Raw genomic sequence first — 22,023 nt, forward strand, 5'->3', positions numbered from 1 at the left:
TCCAGCTGCTGATGGGTTGGCTCAGACACTGCACCCCCTTGGTCTCTTCTGCCTACTATCAGGTGACAGAACAGGAGGAAATGGCCTGAAATTGTGCCAGGAGAGCCTGTTCCAATGCCTGGCCACTGTCTTTTCTTACCTTTACCCCTTTTTTTACCCCATTATACACCACTTCCCCTTCTTACCCTGCTGCCTGCCTTCTTTTGCCTCTACATAACCAAGACATCAAAAAACTAATCATGATTCAGGAACATGAATCATGTTCTCCCTCAAGGTCTCCCCCTTTGCTCAGGGGTGCTGAAACACCCAGAGCTGTGCACAAACTCCATCCCAGTCTGTCCCACTCATCCCAATCCACCAAACCATTCCTTGCCAAGGTATTGAGATCCTGCTAGCAACACCAATTTGCCATGGAATAAGTGATGAAGGATCCTCAACCAGCTCTGAGACAGCAGCAATTGAATTTATTTATTAGCACTGTTATGGTAGTGCCCAAGATTAAGTTGTACGACACTTAATTATCAGCCAGTTCTTAGAGTGGATTAATTAAATTTGCTGTGATCAGCAGAGTGACTTAAAGATTAGAGGATGGCAAAGTTCCCACAAGACTTACAGCAAAGTTTCCTAAGTCAAATCAGCAAAGTCACAGAATTGTTTGGGTTGGAAAAGTCCTTTAAGATCTTCCAGTCCAACCCCTCTCTAATTCTACCAAGGCTGGGGCTAAACCATGGCCCTCAGCACCACATCTCTGGGGCTTTGAAACCCCTCCAGGGATGGGGATTCAACCACCTCCCTGGGCAGCCTGTGCCAGTCTTTGACAACCCTTTCAGTGAAGAAGTTCCTTCTAATATCCAACTTAATCCTCTACCTGGTTTAATCTGAGGCCATTTCCTCTTGTCTTATTGCTTATTACTAGGGAGAAGGGATCAACACCCACCTGGCTCCAACTTACTTACAGTACAGAGCCAGAAGGTCTCCCCTCAGCCTCCTCCTCTCCAGGCTCAACACCCCCAGGTCCCTCAGCCACTCCTCCCCAGCCCTGTTCTCCCTTCCCCTTCCCCTTTGTTGCCCTTCTCTGGACCTGCTCCAGCCCCTCAATGTCCTTCTTGGAGTGAATGCCCCAAGGCTGACCCCAGGGCCAGGTCACACAGCCCCCTGTGATCCCAGAGAGCTCCAAGGCTCTCACTTAGGGCCCTGAGATGATCGACTTGGAGCAGTATTTTTCCATTTTGGCCCCAATTCTTTGTCATGGAAATGCTGATCCTTTCCAGGGCAGGCTCTGCTCCAGGCAGCAGGAGCTGCAGGTTAGGGAGTGCCTAATTGTCCCGACTGCCTGAGCTGGTAACCAAGACAAGAAAGTAGCAGATTGGAACCCAGATAAGAAGGTGCCAGCTCGTCCCAGCCCACTGCTCTTGTAATCAAGACAAGAAGACAATGTTGGCTCCTGCTGGCAGTGCAACATGGCCCAGGGGGTCTGCACCACCAGGCTGCCCCCAGCACAGGGCATCCCTCAGCCAGGACCTCCTTCCACCCCTGCAGCCACAGCGGAACACCTCGGGGGCAGGATTGTCAATATTTGCCCACTTTGGGCTCTCCAAAGGAGGGGCCTCCCCAGGCAGGCACAAGGTGGCCTTAAAAGGTGTGAGCAGCAGCAGCAGCAGCACCTGGGGCTCAGCTGAGCAGTGGACCTGCCACCACCAGCCATGAAGGTCTTCTTGCTGCTCCTTTTCTGTGAGTAGCCCTTCCCTGCCCCGGGCCAGCTCTCACCCTGCTGCATGAACTGCTGGAGGGAGCCCAATGCTTGCAATTTCCTCTGTATCAACATCATTCTGGGGGGAGGGGGAGGGGGAAGATGCTCCTTTTTGCCCCAGCAGGGTGGGCTGGGTGGTTGCTCTTCCCAGTGCTCCTCACCCCCCCATCTGCAGTGGCAGGGCTGGTCCCTGCTGGCTGCAATGTGATTCAGTTTGGCTCCATGATCAAGCACAAGACAGGGAAGTCACCGCTGGCCTACAACGGTTATGGCTGCTACTGTGGTGTGGGGGGATCCAAACAGCCAGTGGACAAGACTGACTGGTAAGTGAGGGCGTGGAGAAAGCCCAGAGAGTGCTCCCCCCAGCCCTTCTCACATCCCCCACCCTGGGTGCAGCTCCTGAGAGCTGAGGTAGCAATGGGGGTGGGTGGGGGAATCATTGCTCATCCTCAGCTCTTGAATTAAAAAGTTGCTGGGTGGCAGGAGGTGATGGGAACAGTGCTTGGGGGTCCAAGCAGCACCTGGGCTGGGGGCCAGCCACCACCTGGGCTAGGAAAGCAGCCATGAGGATGTTCTGCAAAGCTGCTGCAGCAGCAGAGCGCTGGGAGAGCACTCAGAGAGCTGTGCTGAGGGTGCCAGGAAGGCTTTGAGTCACCCTCCCTGCCTCCTGCAGCGTGGGCAACACCCAGGAGAACAACCCTGCACCTAAACCCAGCACCAATGGAAGAGGTTTCTCAGCAGGGCTGGGTCCCCACTGGATGGTCACCACCGTGGCACTGTCCCCAGTGCTCCCCCTCCTGTCCTTGTGCTCCCAGGTGCTGCCATGCCCACGACTGCTGCTACAGGAAGCTGTCCTCTTCCCGCTGCAATGCCAAACTGGCCACCTACAAATACTCCATCAGTGGAAGCAAGATAACCTGCAGTAAGAGGCAGGGTGGGCTCTGGGAGGGCTTTCCCTTCTGAGACGTCCTGTAGACCATCCTGGCTCGGAAACCACTTCCTGGGGAGGGAGTGGAAACGAGCAAAAAGTGGCAGGAATCGGGGAGGGTTAGGTTGGCAGAGGCTGCTCAGGGAGGTGGTGGAGTCACCATCCCTGGAGGTGGTCTGGGAATGGGATGGGAACATGGGAACATGGTTTAGTGGCCATGGTGGTGGTGGCTGGACTGGGTGATCTTAGAGGTCTCTTCCAACCCAAACAATTCCATGGTTCTATGCAGAGGGCAGAGACTTATTTGCCAGGAGCAGGGTGAAGGCTTAGAGCTTGGAGATCTGCCAAAGGAGGGGCCTTGCCCTTCTGCAAGAGACCAAGCACTGAAGGTTTGAGGAGACCCTCCCCTCTTGGATGGGGACCTGGCATTGCTCCCATGGTTTCCACAGAGCAAACACTGCTCTGTCAGGGTGACAGATCAAAACAAAGCCCTTCCCTGCACAGATGCATACATTGTATAGATATTTATCTATACATTCCCAGGGAGAGGAAGTAAATTAAATGGCCCCTCAGGGCCTCAGGTAAGAGAAGGAGCAGAGGTAAGAAAAGGCCTGAGCTAAGAGGAAGACCAGAGGTAAAAGGAGAGCCAAAGGTAAGAGAGGGCCAGATAAGAGGGGGAGCAGGGGCAAAGGAGAGGGGGAGCAGGGGCAAGGGAGAGGGGGAGCAGGAGCAAGGGAGAGGGGGAGCAGGGGCAAGGGAGAGGGGGAGCAGGGGCAAGGGAGAGGGGGAGCAGGGGCAGGAGAGGGGAGCAGGGCAAGGGAGGGGGAGCAGGGGCAAGGGAGAGGGGGAGCAGGGCAAGGGAGAGGGGGAGCAGGAGCAAGGGAGAGGGGGAGCAGGGGCAAGGGAGAGGGGGAGCAGGGGCAAGGGAGAGGGGGAGCAGGGGCAAGGGAGAGGGGGAGCAGGGGCAAGGGAGAGGGGGAGCAGGAGCAAGGGAGAGGGGGAGCAGGGGCAAGGGAGAGGGGGAGCAGGAGCAAGGGAGAGGGGGAGCAGGGGCAAGGGGACGACTACCCAAGACGCCTCAACATCAACCTGTGTGCTGCATACACCGCAGGGATGGTCCCAAAGCCACCTCCCCAGACCCTCACACCCCTCACCTGAGCCCATCTCCCCCAATCTCCTTCTAGAATCTGGGAACTGGTGCCAAAAGCAGAGCTGTGAGTGTGACAAGAGGGCAGCAGAGTGCTTCCAAAGGACAGCCAGGACCTACCGCAACTCCTACAAGAACTACCCCAACTCCCGCTGCAAGGGCAAGGCTCCCTCCTGCTAGGCTCAAAACCAGACAGAGGTGGGGGGAATTAGGGGGGCTGAGGGGGAAGTTTACCTCCCCCATGGTCAAATGGGGCACAGCATAACCCTGTGGCACCAAAAAGCTGTCCAGAGCCTTTCCCTGGAGCTGCTGCCCAAGGGGAAAAGCCACTCTCTGGGATTAAATCAATGAGAAACCCAAGGGAATGCCTGCAGAGAATAATCAAAAAAAGATCTTTTGCAAAGCAGTTTCTGGAGTTGTTGTTTGTGCTTTGGAAGGGGTAAGAAACAGCAGGGAGGTTCCCAGCTGGGGGTTTTTCCTGAGGTTAAATATTTACACCCAGTGAGTTCTGCAATTTTTCTTTTGTCCTCAAAAACGTTTACCAGCAGGGACATTCTAGCAGCCAAGTGGGAAACCCCAGAGCTTCCCAGAATCAGAATGAGCAACAGAAGCAGCAAGTGGCTGCTGAACCCCAATCCCAACTCCAAATCCAACCCTAACCTCAGATCCAACTCCAACCCCAGAGCTTCCCAGAATCAGAATGAGCAACAGAAGCAGCAAGTGGCTGCTGAACCCCAATCCCAATCCCAACTCCAGATCCAACTCCAACCCCAATCCCAACTCCAGATCCAACCCCAACATCAGATCCAACCCCAACTCCAGCTCCAACCCCAACCTCGGATCCAACTCCAACCCCAACCCCAACTCCAAATCCAGCCCTAACCTCAGATCCAACTCCAACCCCAGAGCTTCCCAGAATCAGAATGAGCAACAGAAGCAGCAAGTGGCTGCTGAACCCCAATCCCAATCCCAACTCCAGATCCAACTCCAACCTCAGATCCAACCCCAACTCCAACTCCAAATCCAACCCCAACCTCAGATCCAACCCCAACCCCAACTCCAAATCCAATCCCAACTTCAGATCCAACTCCAACCCCAGATCTAACTCCAACCCTAATCCCAACTATAAATCCAACCTCAATCCCAACCCCAACTTCAAAATCCAAATCCAACCCCAACCTCAGATCCAACTCCAACCCCAGATCCAACTCCAGCCCCCATCCCAACTCCAAATCCAATCCCAACTCCAAATCCAACTCCAACCTCAGATCCAACCCCAATCCCAACTCCGAATCCAACCCCAACCTCAGATCCAACTCCAACCTCAGATCCAACCCCGACCCCAATCCCAACTCCAAATCCAACCCCAACCTCAGATCCAACCCCAATCCCAACCCCAGATCCAAATCCAACCCCAGATCCAACTCCAACCTCAATCCCAACTCCAGATCCAATTCCAACCTCAATCCCAACACCAACTCCAAATCCAACCCCAATCCCAACTCCAAATCCAACCCCAATCCCAAACCCAGATCCAACCCCAATCCCAACTCCAAATCCAACCCCAGATCCAACTCCAACCTCAATCCCAACCCCAGATCCAAATCCAACCCCAGATTCAACTCCAACCTCAATCCCAACTCCAGATCCAATTCCAACCTCAATCCCAACACCAACTCCAAATCCAACCCCAGTCCCAACCCCAGATCCAACTCCAACTCCAACCCCAACCCCAGATTCAACTCCAACCCCAATCCCAACTCCAAATCCAAACTCAACCCCAGATCCAACCCCAAGCCCAGATCCAACCCCAACTCCAGCTCCAACTCAAACTCCAACCCAACTCAAACTCCAAACCAAGCTCCAACCCCAGCTCCCCTCAGGCAGCTTGACCACAGCCCAACCCCATCCTGCTCCTAATGAACCTTTAAGCCACTCAGCAAAGCTGTGGTGGTGGTCTCAGGGGTTTGGGTGGCTCTTTGCTGTTCCTCATCTCCAGAAAGTCCTCTCCAGGCAGCTCTCCTCAGGCCACAGCTCCCCTGCAGCCACTTTGTTCCTCACCACACCTGCACAGAATCATGGAATCTGTAGGGGGGTTTGGGAGGGACCTCTGAAGAACATTGAGCCCTTCCAGGGCAGGGTCACCAAGGGTAAATCAGCCAGGAACATGTCCAGGCAGGCTCTGGATGTCTCACCTGATACTGAAGTGTCACTGCACTGCAGTGGGAGAGGACCCAGGGCTGGGGCTTAGGTCCCAACCTGAGAGAGATCTTGAAAAACCAGGAAATTAACTTTTTTTTTGTTGGTCCCAGATGGCCTGGAATTGCCTAGCAGCAGACAGCTCTTTGTGCAAAGACTTGGTCTTCAAATTCAAAGAGCATCTCTTCCACAGTTCCAGCCCACATTCCAGCAAGGAATGGTAGATCTGATGCTGTCAAAAGGGCAGTCCAAGCCTTGCAAGTCTGAGAACTTCATCCATTCACACACCTGGGACCAGGCACAGAAACCCTGAGCTATCTTCAAGCTGCTCGTGGCACCCAGGGCAGAGCAGGGTCACCTGGAGCCACACTGCTGCTGTAAGAAGCTGCAGCAACCTCCTGTTTCAACCCAAAGAAGGGGAGAAAGAAACTATTTTAGCACAGCACCAAATCAATGCTCAGGAGCAGCTGCCCCTCACACCCAGGGCCCCCCATGGAGGCATCTCCCTTTTCAATGCCACCTCTGAAGGCTTCAGAGCAGGGAGGTCCTAAAGCAAAAGTGCTTGGAGGGTGTTTGTGGAGTTTCACTGCAGGGCTCCTGCTTGACTCCATGAAGTGTTTCACTGCCACCAACATCTCCAGCACCTTCCTCTGGCTTCCCACAGGGATCTCCGTGTCTTTGTGACTCCCAAACGCTCATCTGTCTTCTTACTCATCGTCTGGGCTTTGGGATGAGGGTGGAGAGAGCAGGGAGAGAGCAGAGGAAGCCGATGCTGCCCTCTAAGGTCTGTGCCTGCACACAGGCTCCCTGCCGGTAGAAACCATTTCTGCTTCACACAGCCAGGAGCAATGACTGCGATGTCCTCCCCTCACTCACAGAGCCACAGAATCGTTGTGGATGCAAAAGCTCCTCAAGCTCATCCACTCCAACCATTCTCTAACTCCACCAGGGCTGGGGCTACACCATGGCCCTCAGCACCACATCCCTGGGGCACTGAAACACCTCCAGGGATGGGAATTCAACCACCTCCCTGGGCAGCCTGTGCCAGTCTTTGACAACTCTATCAGGGAAGAGTTTTCCTCTAATGTCCAACCTAAACCTCCCCTGGGGCAACTTGAGGCCACTTCCACTTGTTCCTCAGGAGAAGAGACCTGGCTCCAGCCTCCTTTCAGGGAGTTGTAGAGAGCCAGAAGGTCTCCCCTCAGCCTCCTTTTCTTCAGGCTGAACACCCCCAGCTCCCTCAGCTGCTCCTCCCCAGCCCTGTTCTCCAGACCCTTCCCCAGCTTTGTTGCCCTTCTCTGGACCAGCTCCAGCCTCTCAATGTCTTTCCTGGAGAGAAGGGCCCAAAACTGAACCCAGTGCTCAAGTTTTGGCCTCACCAGTGGCCAGCACAGGGGGACCATCACTTCCCTGCTCCTGCTGGCCACACTTGCTGATCCAGCCCATGCTGCTGGTGGCCTTCTTGGCCACCTGGGCACTCCCTGGCTCATCTTCAGCTGCCTGTTGACCAACACCCTCAGGGTGTTTCTCTGCTGGGCAGTTTCCAACCACTCTGCCTCATGCCTGGAGTGTTCATGGGGTTGAAATCCCAGGAAGGTGCCCTGCCCTACAACCACACATCACTAAGCACAGTGAGCTCCACTGAAGAGCAAACAGGAGCTGTGATCCTGTTCCTCTGCTCTTGTTTCCTGCTTTCTTGCCTCCCACAAGGAAAAACTCCATGACCTGTACAGAAAGCAAATTCTTTGCACAAAAGTGAGTTCCCTGAGGAATGTTGCACAAGGATTCCCTAGAAAAAAAATACACAGAGAGTCCCAGAATGTTAGGGGTGGGGAGGGATCTCTAGAGATCATTGAGTCCATCCCCTCCCCCTGCCAGAGCAGGATCACCAGGGCAGGTTACACAGGAACACATCCAGGTTGGTCTAGAAAGTCTTCAGAGAAGCTCCACAACCTCTCTGGGCAGCCTGCTCCAGGGCTCCAGCACCTTCAAGGTGAAGAATTTTTCCCTTAAGTTCAAGTAAAACACCTCCACTTACAGCTCCTGTCCTTTTACCCTTGAGAAGCAGTAGTAGGAAGAAGTTTTAACTCAGATCAGGGTAGCTCAGTCCAAAAAAAGGCCTTTTTATTTCCATGATGCTTTGGAAAGTTCCAAGAACACACAGGATTTGTTCAAAGGCAACCTTCTTTCCTCTCAACCAACCCATTTCACCCCTGCCCTGGCTGATGAGGTGTCTCCTGATATCTGCTGTGCAAGTGGTTCAGCCAAGTCCAAAACCCTGAGTGGAGCTGAAACCCTGAGGGTCTAATCAATCCCAGAGTCCTCATTCCAGTCCTGTGGTGGGAAGCATCCCAGGACTCAAGTTGTAGATTTTGCAGTACTTGGTGACCTTAAGGAAGAGGAATTTAAGACAAACAAATCCTACCCTGCAAAAAACTTGACTGATGGAGTGAAGCAGGCAGACTTCCCACTCATTACCACTACTTGGAAGCTTGTTCACAGAACTCCTGATCCCTTGGCTACACCAATTTCATTGAGGCTACTGCCTGGCTTGGAAGAAAGCTCTGGAGCAGCCCAACAGCCCCAGAGCATGGCAAAGGAGGTGAGATTCCAGCTGTCCACATCCCAACACTCAGTGGAAGTCTGCTGGCTGCTCCTGTCATGTTTTTACAAGCTCATTAGGCTGCACCAGGTTGGATTAATCAGCCCTCTGCTCCCAGGAGTCCACTGGGATGATTTCTTCCCCTTAACAGACAGCAAAGGAGCTGGACCTCAAGTTAAGCCAGAATCAAGCATGGACAAAGCAATCCCCTTCTCCTTTCTCACTCCTGAACAACCACTGGGCAGATCTAAGCTGATCCCAGCATTCCCACGTGGACAGGAATGAGGAACCTCCCTCTGGACACAGAGCTGGCTGACACCCTTGGCTTTGGAAAGGATTCTGGGATCCTGTTCACTTTATTTACACTTAAATAGAAAAGAAGAAGAAAAAAAAAACAAACAACCAAACAACAAACCATTCCTGAGGTAAGACTTGTTCAGCAGGGCAAACCAAAGCTCCTCCGAGCACAGCCAAGTCCAAAGTTGATGTAACCCCTAAAAATAAGCTGATGTCAAAGCAAATCTCTCACCTCCACCTAATTCCAAAGCCATCAACCCAAGGCTCTACTCCCTGTGAAGTTCAAACAGCTCTTCTGACACAGAGATCAATGCAGGAGCACAGAGCAATTGTTTCCCCCACACCCCCCCCCCCAGGTGAAGCAGCAGGAAGTTCACCCTGTGCTCAGAAGGGACCTGCAGGTCACAATGGGTGCTTGGACATGTGCTCAAGGGCAGCTCTGTCTCCATCAGGTTTATTTGCTTTTCTCCCCAGGGCTCCCAGAAGACATTCAGTCATATGTTTAGAGCTGCCATGGCCTTCACCAAGGTGACATGGTTGTTGGAGTCTGTCTCTCTCCTGCTGCTGTCTGCACAGTTGCCTTTGGTGGCCAGGACCTTCTGTCTGTGCCTCTCCTCCTGACGTTTCTTCTTCTCCAGCCTCTGCTGCTCCTTCTTCTGTTTCTTAGATACCTGAAAGGGAGGGAGGAAAACACAGAGTTGAAAACACATCTTCTGTTCAATGGGGGAAAAACAACACAATCCTTGAAGCTCAGCATGGTGGGGACCTCTGGAGATTATCCAGACCAAACCCCTCCTGCTAAAGCAGGGCAACCACAGCAGCTTGACCAGGAGTACAATTCCCAGGAGGGTTTGGAATCTCTCCAGACAAGGAGACTCCACAACCTCTCTGGGCAGCCTGCTCCAGGCCTCCAGCATCCTCACACTGAGAGAAAGTTTCTCATTTCCAAATGGAACCTCCTGGGTTCCACTTTGTGCCCATTGCCCCTTGGCCTTTCCCTGGGCACCACTGATGAGAGTCTGGCCCCAGCCTCTTGCCCCCAACCCTTTAGCTCTGTCTGAGCATTGCTCAGATCCCCTCTGGGGCTGCTCTTCTCCAGGCTCTCAGCCCCAGGGCTCTCAGCCTTTGCTCCTCACAGAGCTGCTCCAGGCCCCTCAGCAGCTTTGGAGCCTCCACTGGACTCTCTCCAGTAGTTCCCTGTCCCTCCTGAACTGGAGAGCCCAGAACTACACCCAGACCTCCAGATGAGGCCACACCAGGGCAGAGTGGAGGAGGAAAAGAACCTTCCTCAACCTGCTGGCCACCCTCTTCTTGATGTACCCCAGGACACCACTGCCCTTCCTTGGCCCTGAGACCAAATTTTGGGCTCACGGTGAACTTATGGGCACCAACACACTGAAAAGCAGAGCAGCAGATAGCAAAGCAGCTGCCAGAGAATGCTGATTGCAAACTAGCTATCAGGACTTTACTGAGTGTCCTTCTGCCACATGTCACTGGGAAACGTTTGCACTGGAGAAGCCACAGCTGTGGCAGCAGTGCAGCAGCAGCAGCTCTCTTTCATTCCTTTCATTCTCCTTCATTCCAAGCAGAAGACAGTTGCTGGCTGAGCAATCCCTGCTGCAGGGTGTGCAAACCCCTGCCAAGCCATCCTCACACACCTTTGGGTTCCTGCCAGCTCGCTCCTCTTCATCAGGTCTAGGCTGTCCTTTGTTGTCTTCAGTTTCCCCTGGATGCAGGCTCTGACCTCCAAGGCTTCTGGAACCACTCCTGGTCTCCCTCTGCAGCGCTCTGCCACACCACTCCTCATCTTTGCTCTGGGGATCAGCCTGCTCCTCAGGACCTACCACCAACAGAGGGTTCTCTCAGACACACTCAACCCAGAAGCTGCCTCACCATCAGCCTTCTTCCAGAATCCTGGAAGCTGGATGGAACCTGCCCTCACTACCAACCACGCTGAGCACAGAAGGGCTGAAGCAGCAGCACTGCTGACAGCAAGCTTCAGACCCTGCTGTCCTCATTGAAGTGCTGTCTGCAGCTAACCCTTCACTCCAGGAAGCCTTCTGAGGTGCCAGCCTCCATCTACTCACCCATTCTGTCCACTTCAGTCACTTGCAAGATGGCAAAGATTGCAGAGTCTACATTGTAGTCTTCCTCTTCCAGAACCCGGCTGACTAAATCCATGTCCTGTCCACAACAGGAGAGAGAGAGAGAACTCAGGGGAGTTCACCTCACAGGATCACAGAATGGTTTGGGTTGGAAAAGGAGGAGAGACCAACCCCCACCTAGCTCCAACCTCCTTTCAGGGAGCTGGAGAGAGCAGGAAGGTCTCCCCTCAGCCTCCTCTTTTCCAGGCTGAACACCCCCTCCAGTTCCCTCAGCTGCTCCTCACCAGCCCTTCCCCAGCTTCACTGCTCTTCTCTGGACCCACTCCAATGTCCTTCCTGGAGTGAAGGGTCTCAAAAGAGTCATTTGGGAACCTCAAACCATTTCGAATATTGCAGAATTCATTCCCAAGTGAATTTTCAGAGAGACTGCAACACAAATCTTCCCAAATTCTCTGGTACCCACAGAGAACACCTGGTTTCATCTGGCTTTAAGGCTTGGGTCTGGGTTGAAAACCATCTTGATTTGTGCTCCTGGTGCTGAAATGCTCCAGGATTGGTATTGTTTAGAATTTTTCCCCCTTGTCTCAAGCTTTCAAGCCCAACCAGGCTCTTCAATACTTACTGAACACCCTGTTGCATTACAGACTTTTTGTATTGCATCTTCCATTTCACCTTCAGTCTCATCTTCAGAGTCACCCCTCTGGGCCTTCACTTCCTCCTCCTTATCAGATTCATTTTTAGGAAGCATCTACAAGCAGAGCAAAGCCCAGCAGATCACACAACCATGCAACAATTTCATCCTCTGCATCAAAAACCCATTGAACATCACCCTCAGTTGAATGGGACATGGAAATAGGACTGACAAGTGAGGTATGGAGAGGACTGCTGCACCCAGCTGCTGCTTTTCCAGCTCCTTTTCCAGCTCCTTCCTCCCTCCCCTTTGTTTCTGAGCTCAGAGTGCATGAGTATGGGGTTCCTTCATGACATCCACAGTGTCAGCTTTGATGTAGACACTTCCCAGCCTGTCTCAAAAAGGCAAACAGCACTACTCATGATGGCCTTGGGGGCTCTTCTATCCTCAGCATGACACAGGGACCAAACTCTTCTCAGCCTCAACGGAAGGAAATCCCCTGGCAGCACTCCTCTGTTTGATTTCTCCCCCAGAGGGTGACTCAGGTCATTCTGTCACAACCCACCTCCATCTGAAGATTTGCTGGAGCTTCAGAATCATCATTGATTCTCCTCACACTGTCATAGTGCTCTCCATCACGATAGGCAATGTGCAGCTCCCTCACATTGCTCTTGTCTGTGCCCCGAATCTAAAAGGAAGGAAGCAAACTGCAAATGAGGACCTGGGCCTCAACTTCAGCACTGCTTTATTATTTTGCTGAAGCCATGAGAAACTCTGTGATGGGGAAACAAAGCACTGAAGCATCTTGAAGCACAAAGTGTCGAGCAGATGCACCTGCAGCAGTGACAGAGCTACTCAAGGATGAGGCAGAGACACAGCACTGGGGCAGCTGCATCACAGCAAACACAACATGGAATGAAAAGATCTGAGTGGAAAGTTTTCACACTTTCCACAGGAGCTGCTGTTTTTCAGACCATCCTGTCAGAGCCAGTCCAGTGGCACTGAGAGGACGATGCCTTTTTGCCTTCCAACATGAAGGAAAAAAGAATCTGTTCCAGGTTACCCACAGGAGGTTTTGCTCTGCAGCTGGGACAAGAGGCTGAAGCAGGTCACATTAGTGTGTGTGGTTTTTAAAAGATTAATAGAATCCTACAATGGGTTGGGTTGGAAAGGACCCTCAAGATCATCCAGTTCCAATCCCCCTGCCATGGGCAGGGACACCTCCCCCTAGCCCAGCTTGCTCAAGCCTCCACCCAGCCTGGCTTTCAACACTTCCAGGTTTGAAGCTTCCACAACTTCTCTGGGCAACCTCTTCCAGTGCCTCACAGCCCTCATGGGGAAGAATTTCTTCCTCATGGCTCATCTAAATCCAGCTTCTTCCAGTCTGAAGCCATCACCCCTTGTCCTGTCACTCCATGCCCTTGGAGAAAGTCCCTCCCCAGTTCTCCTGCAACCCCTTTCAAATCCTGCAGGCTGCTCTAAAGTCTCCCTGGAGCCTTCTCCTCTCCAGGCTGAACAACCCCAACTCTCTCAACCTGGCCTCCCAGCAGAGCCCTTCCAGCCCTGCCAGCATTGCTGTGGCCTCCTCTGGCCCTGCTCTACCAGGTCCCTGTCTGTGCTGTGCTGATCCAGAGCTGCCCCAGCACTGCAGGGGGGTCTCAGCAGAGCACAGCAGAGGGGCAGAATCCCCTCCCTGCCCCTGCTGCCCACACTGCTGGGGATCAGCCCAGGACAGGGTTGTGTCTGGGCCGTGAGAGCACATTGCCAGCTCACGTTGAGCTTCTCATCACCCAGCACCCCCAAGTCCTTCTCCTTCACAGAAGCAAAGCCAATCCATGAGAATGCATGAACTCCACTACTCAGGAGCCCTGTTACCAACCAACTCTTTCCTTGCTTTGTCAGCACTGAGCACAGCAGCTTCCCCAGAAAATTCCTGCTCGGAGTATTACCTGAGCTTATGCAAGAAGACTTCTGACCCCGATCACCCCTGCCTCAAACTGCTGGCTGAAAGCCTGCAGCACTCCCAGCTTTGCAAGGAATGCAGAAAAAAAAATCACCCTGCAATGGCAGGTCCCCTCTGCTCCCCTGCTGAGCCAGAGTTCAAAGAGCTGACAGCTCTCCTGGGGAAGACGTCAGTGAAGCCAAGGACAGGAAACCCTGGCTGCAGGGCCCCCCAGTTTCCCAATCCTTTTACGTCTTTGACTCAGCTTATCCCAGCTCACAGAACATACCCCCAGGCACCTCTCCACCACCCCTGTGGCTTGGGTGCCACTGATGGCTGCAGAGGTCACAACAGAGAGTTTCCAGTCATCAGTTCCACACTTCGAATCGTGGAGTCACAGAAGCAGTTTGGTTGGGAAAGATCTTTAAGCTCGTCCGCTCCGACCATTCTCTGGCTCCAGCAAGGCTGGGGCTAAACCATGGCCCTCAGCATCACATCCCTGGGGCTTTGAAACCCCTCCAGGGATGGCAATTCCACCACCTCCATGGGGAGCCTGTGCCAGTCTTTGAGAACCCACTAAGTTCTTTGAGAACTTCTTCTAAAATCCAACCTAAACTTCCCCTGGTGCAACTTCAGGCCATTTCCTTTCCTCTTATCACTTGTAAATAGGGAAAAGAGACCAACCCCAACCTGCCTCCAACCTCCTTTCAGGGAGCTACAGAGAGCCAGAAGGTCTCCCCTCAGCCTCCTTTTCTCCTCAGCTGCTCCTCACCAGCCCTCTTCTCCAGACCCTTCCCCATCTTCCTTGCCCTTCTCATTCCAAATCCCACAGAGAACTGATGGAGCTTCATTCCAACACACTGCAGGGACAGCCTTGCTGTGTCTTCCCTTCCATATTCCTCACTCACCATACAGGTTTCCTTAAGCCTGGCTCAAATTCCTAGCAGAAAATCACTCATGTGCAGTCTGACCTTCAGGAGAGACATATCATAGAATGGTTTGGGTTGGAAGGGACCTTCAAGATCCTCCAGTTCCAACCCCCTGCCATGGGCAAGGACACCTCCCCCCAGCCCAGCTTGCTCAAGGCCTCATCCAGCCTGGCCTTGAACACCTCCAGGGAGGGGACATCCACAGCATCCCTGGGCAAGCTGCTTCAGTGTCTCTCCACCCTCACTGTAATATCCTTAAGAGCAATGTAAAAATCTTTCAAATCACACAAATGCTGTAATCTCAGCAGCCTAGACCCAACCTATGCTGCTGTGTTTCCACAGGCTCACCTTTCAGGCATTCCAAGTTTTCTTTCACTCCCTCCCCCTCTCCTGGCTGAAACCTGGAACATTTCACCCCAAGGCTGAAAGAGCAAACACAGCTGTACCCCGTGTCCAGCCAGCTACACCTACCCTCTTTAACAGATCAGGAAGCTTCACCAGCTACAACTCAGGCCAAAATGGGGAAGTTTGGGTTCTCACCTGCCACAGGGGAGCATTAAGTTGATGAATAACCACATTCATCTGATTGTTCCTTGCAAAGGCCACAATAGCATCGTTGCCAGCAAAGGTACCAGGCTTTGCCAGGTTGGTAACTGAAGGAAAAAAAAAACCACAAAAAAAACATTCACAAGAGTTGGAAACCTTTCTGACACTTGCAAAAGGAGGGATAGAGAGGAAAAAATGTCAGCACAAGCCCAAGAAAGGAAATACCAGCTGTGAAACAGTCTGCTGAGGCAAGAGTTTGGCATCAGCGGAGGTTAATGAGCCTTCAATGGCCACAGAAACCTCTGAAACACCCAGCACAGCCTTAGGCTGTGTGAGGCTATCAGCTCTGGGTTAGCTCAGAAGGTAGAGTGCCATGCACTGAGCCTTCCATGCACCAAATAGCTTCCATGTGTCACCTGAATGGCACTAGCTAAGGTCATAGAATCACAGAATGGTTTGGGCTGGAAGGGTCCTCAAGGATGGGAGGGACACCTCCACTAGAGCAGGTTGCTCAGGACTTCATCCAATCTGGCCCTGAACACCTCCAGGGAGGGAGCATCCAATCTGTTCCTGGATTTCACCACTCTCATTGTGCAGAACTTCCTCCTGATGTCCAACCTAAATCTGCCCTGCTCCAGTTTCAAACCATTGCTCCTTGTCCTTCCTCAACCTTCCTGTAGCTCCCCTTCAGATACTGAAACACAGCTCTAAGGTCTCCCTGGAGCCTTCTCTTCTCCAGACTGAACAGCCTCAACTCTCCCAGCCTGTCCTCATAGCAAAGGTGCTCCAGCCCTCTGATCATCTTTGTGGCCTCCTCTGGACTTTCTCCAGCAGGTCCATGTCTCTCTGGTGTTGAGGACCCCAGAGCTGGACACAATACTCCTGCTGAGGTCTCCCCAGAGCAGAGGGGCAGAATTCCATCTCTGTCCACACTGCTTTTCATAGAATCATAGAATCAAGAAGGTTGGAAGAGACCTCAAGGATCATCGAGTCCAACCTGTCACCCTACACCTCATGACTATCTAAACCATGGCACCAAGTGCCACGTCCAGTCCCCTCTTGAACACCTCCAGGGATGGTGACTCCACCACCTCCCTGGGCAGCACATTCCAATGGCCAACCACTCTCTCTGTGAAGAACTTTCTCCTCACCTCCAGCCTAAACCTCCCCTGGTGCAGCTTGAGACTGTGTCCTCTTGTTCTGGTGCTGCTTGCCTGGGAGAAGAGACCAACCCCCTCCTGGCTACAACCTCCCTTCAGGTAGTTGCAGACAGCAATGAGGTCTCCCCTGAGCCTCCTCTTCTCCAGGCTAAACACCCCCAGCTCTCTCAGCCTCTCCTCATAGGGCTTGTGCTCAAGGCCTCTCACCAGCCTCGTTGCCCTTCTCTGGACATGCCACATCCCAGGCTGCCATTGGCCTTCTGGTGTGCCAGCACGCATTGCTGGCTCCTGGCCAGCTTCTCCCCCAGCAGCACCCCCAAGTCCTTCTCTGCAGGGCTCTTAATCATCGAGTCCAGCCCTTAACCCAGCCATGTTCCACAGAGAGCCCTCTCACCAGTGCCCCACAGAGGCCATACCATGCTTCTCAAAGGGCACATCATCCTCCACAAAAGGCTCAAAATCCTCCCGCTGCTTGATCATGTAATCCACCGTTTCCTGGCGGTGCCTGAGGTGGCTCCGGGAGTGTCCCTCCAGCTGGTCCCCCAGGGCTCGAAACAAACAGTTGCTGGAGGGAGAGAAACCACAAGTGGGAGGGACTGAAAGAGAGCTCACAGGCAGGACACGGAATCAGCGACCTGGAAAGAACACCGTGGATAAGGGGGAAAAGGGAAAAAAGTCAACCTGAACGAAACTCTGCTCCCTGTGCCTGCTGCGATGAGGAGAATTGTTGGGAAGGATATAAGGTTTGGAGCAAACCTCATCAGCTCCAACAGGGCAGGGACAGCACTGGGCCAGACTGGCTTAAACTGCCACCAAATGACAGAATGCAACAAAGGACACCACCATGACCTGCTGAGCAGGTGCTCAGCACACACATCCAGTGACCCTTCCACCCCAAGCTTATGGACCTTCCTCTGCTCCGCTCAGCAGGGCAGTGCAGACCCCCAGCCCCTCGGGGCACCAGGCCCAGGACCAGCAGAGCCCTCAGATCAGGAGATGAGGGGCTAAGGGAGCACTCATCCTGCCTGGGGATCAGGCTCAGGACCAGCAGAGCCCTCAGCCCAGCAGGTGAGGGGCCAAGGGAGCACTCATCCTGCCTGGGATCAGGCTCAGGACCAGCAGAGCCCTCAGCCCAGCATGTGAGGGGCCAAGGGAGCACTCATCCTGCCTGGGGATCAGGCTCAGGACCAGCAGAGCCCTCAGCCCAGCAGGTGAGGGGCCAAAGTCCCGCAGCCCCAGGGTTCTCGCCCCACCCCCGAGCAGGTCCCCCCGGTCCCGACGGCTGCCGGGGATCAGCCTCACTCTTGCAGATCCTTGGTCCCACTCCACCCTGAGGGGAAAGCCCTCAGCCCCCGGGGACCACAGGCTCCTCCTCCCCACCCCGAGGAGGAGAACCCCCCGGAAGCAGGACGCGCAGGGAGCCGCCGGCCCCGGGGGGTACCGTGCAGAGCGGTGGCGGCGCTCACCCATCGCCGGGCACCTCCCGCAGCTTGAGGCCGAGGGTCCGCAGCTGCCTGGCGAGGCCCCCACGGCCCGGTGCGGGGTCGGGAGCCTGGCCGGCCGGGGGCTGCCGCGGCCGCCGCGTTTTCCTGGCTCCGGCAGCGGCGGGCCGGGGCTTGGCCGTCGGCTTGCGGGACATCCCCGGCGGCAGGCAGGGCGCCTGCGCCGCCTGCTCCGCGTCACTACCGAGCGGCGCAGCAGCGGACGGCGCGACCGCCGGCGGGTCCTCCGGGAGCGGCTGGGGAAAGGGGAGAGCGAAAAGAGGGGTCCTGGGAACTCAGGCTGGGGGAAGCAGAGGGAAAGAGGCTGCTGCCGAGAGCCTGGAGCGGCTGGGAGAAGAGCCTGGAGAAGAGGAGGCTCAGGGGTGACCTCATTGCTGTCTACAACTCCCTGAAGGGAGGTTGTAGCCAGGAGGGGTTTGGTCTCTTCTCCCAGGCAACCAGCACCAGAACAAGAGGACACAGTCTCAAGCTGCGCCAGGGGAGGTTTAGGCTGGAGGTGAGGAGAAAGTTCTTCACAGAGAGAGTGGTTGGGCATTGGAATGTGCTGCCCAGGGAGGTGGTGGGAGTCACCATCCCTGGAGGTGTTCAAGAGGGGACTGGACGTGGCACTTGGTGCCATGGCTTAGATAGTCATGAGGTGTAGGGTGACAGGTTGGACTCGATGATCTTTCAGGTCTCTTCCAGCCTTCTTGATTTTATGATTCTAAGGGGGAGCCGTGGGGAAAGGGCTGGGGAGGGTGCCAAGCACCGTCAGGTCCGAGTGCTGACCCAAAGTGCTTCACCCCAGCTGTCAGGTCCCACACCTCCTTAGCTTCTCCTCTTCCTCAGGGACAGGGCTGAAGCCCCGCCGCTGCCCCAGCACAGCTCCCAGTGAATGCAGTGAGGAGCTGGACGCTGCCCTCCATCTCCAGTTAACTCCAGAATGTGCCTGTTCGGCACCAGACCAGCGCTGCGGAACGGAAGGAGCTGGGATGAAGAGAGTGGGGAGAACATCAACTACCCGCGAGGTGGCACCATGGGAGCATGGCTGATGGCAGGAGCAGACCTGGGAGCGACAATTAATTAACTATTCTTACGTGTAATAAACGGAACCCTGGCGTCTGATTTCCCTGAGGGAAACTCTGGGATGCCAAAAGGGCACGGCACGATGGTGGGAGGGGTGATGTCCTGCCGGCCTTGTGTTCTGCCATCATCCCCACAGCCACCAGTTAAAGAAGTCTTCCATCACCACCCCTCTTCCATCTGGCCCCCATCAGTGTAACTATTCTGCTCCTTTCCTTTGTTTTCTCTCACCCTGCTTCACCCTGTGGGTATCGTGACAGAGCCTGCCAGATGCTGGGTGGTGGTGGGGACCCCACCAGATGTGTTGTGGTTATACCCCACCAGATGATGCGCAGTAAACTGCCAGCTCTCTACTTTGCTCGCACGTACAGAGGGTAACAGGATACAAGCAGAGGCTTCACATCAGCCATTGGAACAGGCTGCCCAGGGAGGTGGTGGAGTCCCCATCCCTGGAGGTGGTCAAGAAGTCTGTGGAAATGGCACTATGGGGCATGGTTTAGTGGCCATGGTGCTGTCAGGTCGATGGTTGGACTCAATGATCTTAGAGGTCTTTTCCAACCAAAACAATTCTATGATTCCACGATTCTGTGACAACCATTTTTACTTTAAGGCCCTCTTGCCCAGATCACACCAATGTGAAGTGCAGCTTGAGCATGGCAAGAAGCTCATGGGGCCATCACCAGCATCTCCTTGGGTGTTTTGAATGTTCTCGTGCTCCCTGCCCTACGCCGAGCCAGGGTTTGACTCCAAAATGACACAGCTGCTGTGTTCTACCCCTTTCCTGTCATAAACAAGGCCACAAAAGAGCCACATTTGCTTATGCAAACAGACTCAAAGCGGGAAAACGAGATGAGCAAACTGACTGCAAGTGATTAATCAAACAGCAATTCGCCCAAGTAGCATGGAAGGGCTACAGGCAATCAGGTTAAATGCAACCTGCATCACTCACGACACCAAGGACAAGCCCAGTCGAAGTTAGGCCAAGTCCTGTGACACTTGGTGGACAGTTTCATCAATGGAGGACAACAATGAATGGACATTTCTAACCCAGAATGACTGGTAAAAAACTGGGCAGAGGGCCCACACCCTGCCTGAACTGCACTGCTGAAATCGCACCCTGCGAATCAGAGAATGGTAGGGGGTTGGAAGGGACCTCTGGGGATCATCCAGTCCAACCCCCTGCTAAAGCAGGGTACCCACAGCAGCTTGCCCAGGAGCAAAATGTCCACAGGGAGGTTTGGAATCTCTCCAGAGAAGGAGGCTCCACAAGCTCTCTGGGCAGCCTGCTCCAGGCCTCCAGCGCCCTCACACCTAACAATTTTCTCCTAACGTTAAGGTGGAACTTCCTGGTTCTAGTTTGTGTCTGCTGTCCCTTATCCTGTCCCTGGGCACCACTGAAATAGTCTGGCCCCAGCCTCTTGCCCCCAACCCTTTAGCTCTTGCTGAGCACTGATCAGATCCCTTCTGGTGCTGCTCTTCTGCAGGCTCAACAGCCCCAGGGCTCTCAGCCTTTGCTCCTCACAGAGATGTTCCATTCCCTTAATCATTCTTATAGCCTCTGTTGGACTCTCCAGTACTTCCTTGTCCCTTTTGAACTGGGCAGTCCACAGCTGGACACAATACTCCAGCTGTGGCCTCATTAGGGCAGAGTAAAGCTTGCATGGCTCCTGAGGGGCTGCCCCCATCACATTTCCTCCCCTGGAGTATCTGACCCCCCAAGTGCACACTGCCCTCTATGTCCCTTCCCCTTCATCAAGTTGTCCTGGTTGCTGACACATGTCTGTAGCCAAACAACCACACCTGTATACCAGCTCTCACCCCCACCCACTGCTGGAAGACAGAGCAAACAGGCATGGAGGCAGGATTCATCCCACCCAGTTTGAAACTGAAACATTTGAGTTAATATTTAAGTTAGTAGATGCTCCTCTTGGTGCCTGTTCTCAACATCTCCACGCCAGTTTCATGCTGGTCTAATGATTTTTCAGTCTGTACATTTTAGGGGCAGGAACTAAATGTTGAAGCTTCTAAAGCACTGTGAAACTGGCAGGTCTGTTTGCCCAGACCTTCTCGTTCTGACTTCCTAAAAATGAGGTTTGTGAACTGCAACAGAAAATTCTCCTCTTTTGAAACCCAAAGGAGCCCAGCAGCTCGCCAGCCCGCTCCTTGCACTTTGAATCCACTTCTGCCACCTGCAAGACCTTCAGGCTCCTAAAATCTGGGGTCACCTAAAAGTTCCACAAACACCACAACGTGCCACGGCAGCAGAAACAGAGCAGGAATGCCCCAACACTCACGGTGAGTTTGCTTACGACAAACCTGCTACTATTTCTCAGCAAAGAACAAGGTCTCCTCACCTCACCCCCCTCCCCACCAGTGAGTTCAGGAGATTAGATTCTTCCTGAACTCCCTGCCCTCCTCAACTGCTGTTGTTTCACCTCCTTCTGCTGAAGGTAGGGGCTGGCAGCACACAGCTTGAAGTGGTCAGGTGCACTTGAGGCTACTGGCTCAGGGCTGGGTGTTTTCAGCTGGTAACACCAACCTAATCCAGCTCTCTGGGACCCTTCCTTCCACAGAAGCACAGAATGGAAAGGACCTCTGGAGATCATCAAGTCCAACCCCCCTGCCAGAGCAGGATCACCTAGAGTAGGTCACACAGGAATGCATCCAGCTGGGTCTTGAAAGTCTCCAGAGAAGGGAGACTCCACAATTTCTCTGAGCAGCCTGCTCCAGGGCTCCAGCAGCCTCACACCAAAGAAGTGTCTCCTCATTGTTGAGGTGGAACCTCCTGGGTTACAGTTTGTATCCATTGCTCCTTGTCCTAGCACAGGACACCACTGAAAAGAGCCTGGCCCCTTCTTCTTGCCCCCCACCTTTCAGATATTTATAAACATTCCTAAGATCTCCTCTCAGATAAGCTCTCCATGGGATTCTCGCTGAGAAAACATTTGTGTTGCATCCCTCAAATAGAAACACAGGGAGGAGAGTGAGGGATTTTCTCCAGGCATTTATTTTCCAGCTGAGATGGCTAATCACAAAACCACCTAACAGCAGGGTGTTCCTGAGTGCAGGAGGTTCTCCTGTGAACACCATGGCATGGTGAAGGTGGTCCCAGCACAACACTAACCTTGCTTTTCATCTCTCAGGCATTCTCTGGGACCTGATGTGACCCTAAGTCATGGTCAGTTCTCATCTGGAGCCCTCTGATGACTGAAACCATGAGGGA

The 22,023-nt window shown here is 53.8% G+C and overlaps 2 protein-coding genes across 2 annotated transcripts; one reads left to right on the plus strand and one right to left on the minus strand.

The window, feature by feature from the left end:
• Positions 1-1,703: 1,703 nt before the first annotated feature.
• On the plus strand, positions 1,704-4,005 carry PLA2G2E (phospholipase A2 group IIE). Its single transcript, XM_054395031.1, has 4 exons — positions 1,704-1,731; positions 1,926-2,073; positions 2,566-2,672; positions 3,863-4,005. Exons 1-4 carry the CDS (start codon positions 1,704-1,706, stop codon positions 4,003-4,005), a joined length of 426 nt encoding a protein of 141 aa, XP_054251006.1.
• A 5,314-nt stretch (positions 4,006-9,319) lies between these two features.
• Positions 9,320-17,875, minus strand: OTUD3 (OTU deubiquitinase 3). Its single transcript, XM_054395003.1, has 8 exons — positions 17,703-17,875; positions 16,653-16,801; positions 15,071-15,183; positions 12,225-12,347; positions 11,651-11,776; positions 11,011-11,107; positions 10,582-10,763; positions 9,320-9,594 (listed from the first exon to the last, which is right to left on the minus strand). The coding sequence occupies exons 1-8, from the start codon at positions 17,873-17,875 to the stop codon at positions 9,418-9,420; spliced, it is 1,140 nt and encodes a 379-aa protein (XP_054250978.1). The 3' UTR covers positions 9,320-9,417.
• Between the last annotated feature and the right edge of the window lie 4,148 nt (positions 17,876-22,023).

The sequence above is a fragment of the Indicator indicator genome, chromosome 32, assembly GCF_027791375.1.
Source record: "Indicator indicator isolate 239-I01 chromosome 32, UM_Iind_1.1, whole genome shotgun sequence".
In the NCBI taxonomy this organism is placed as follows: domain Eukaryota; kingdom Metazoa; phylum Chordata; class Aves; order Piciformes; family Indicatoridae; genus Indicator; species Indicator indicator.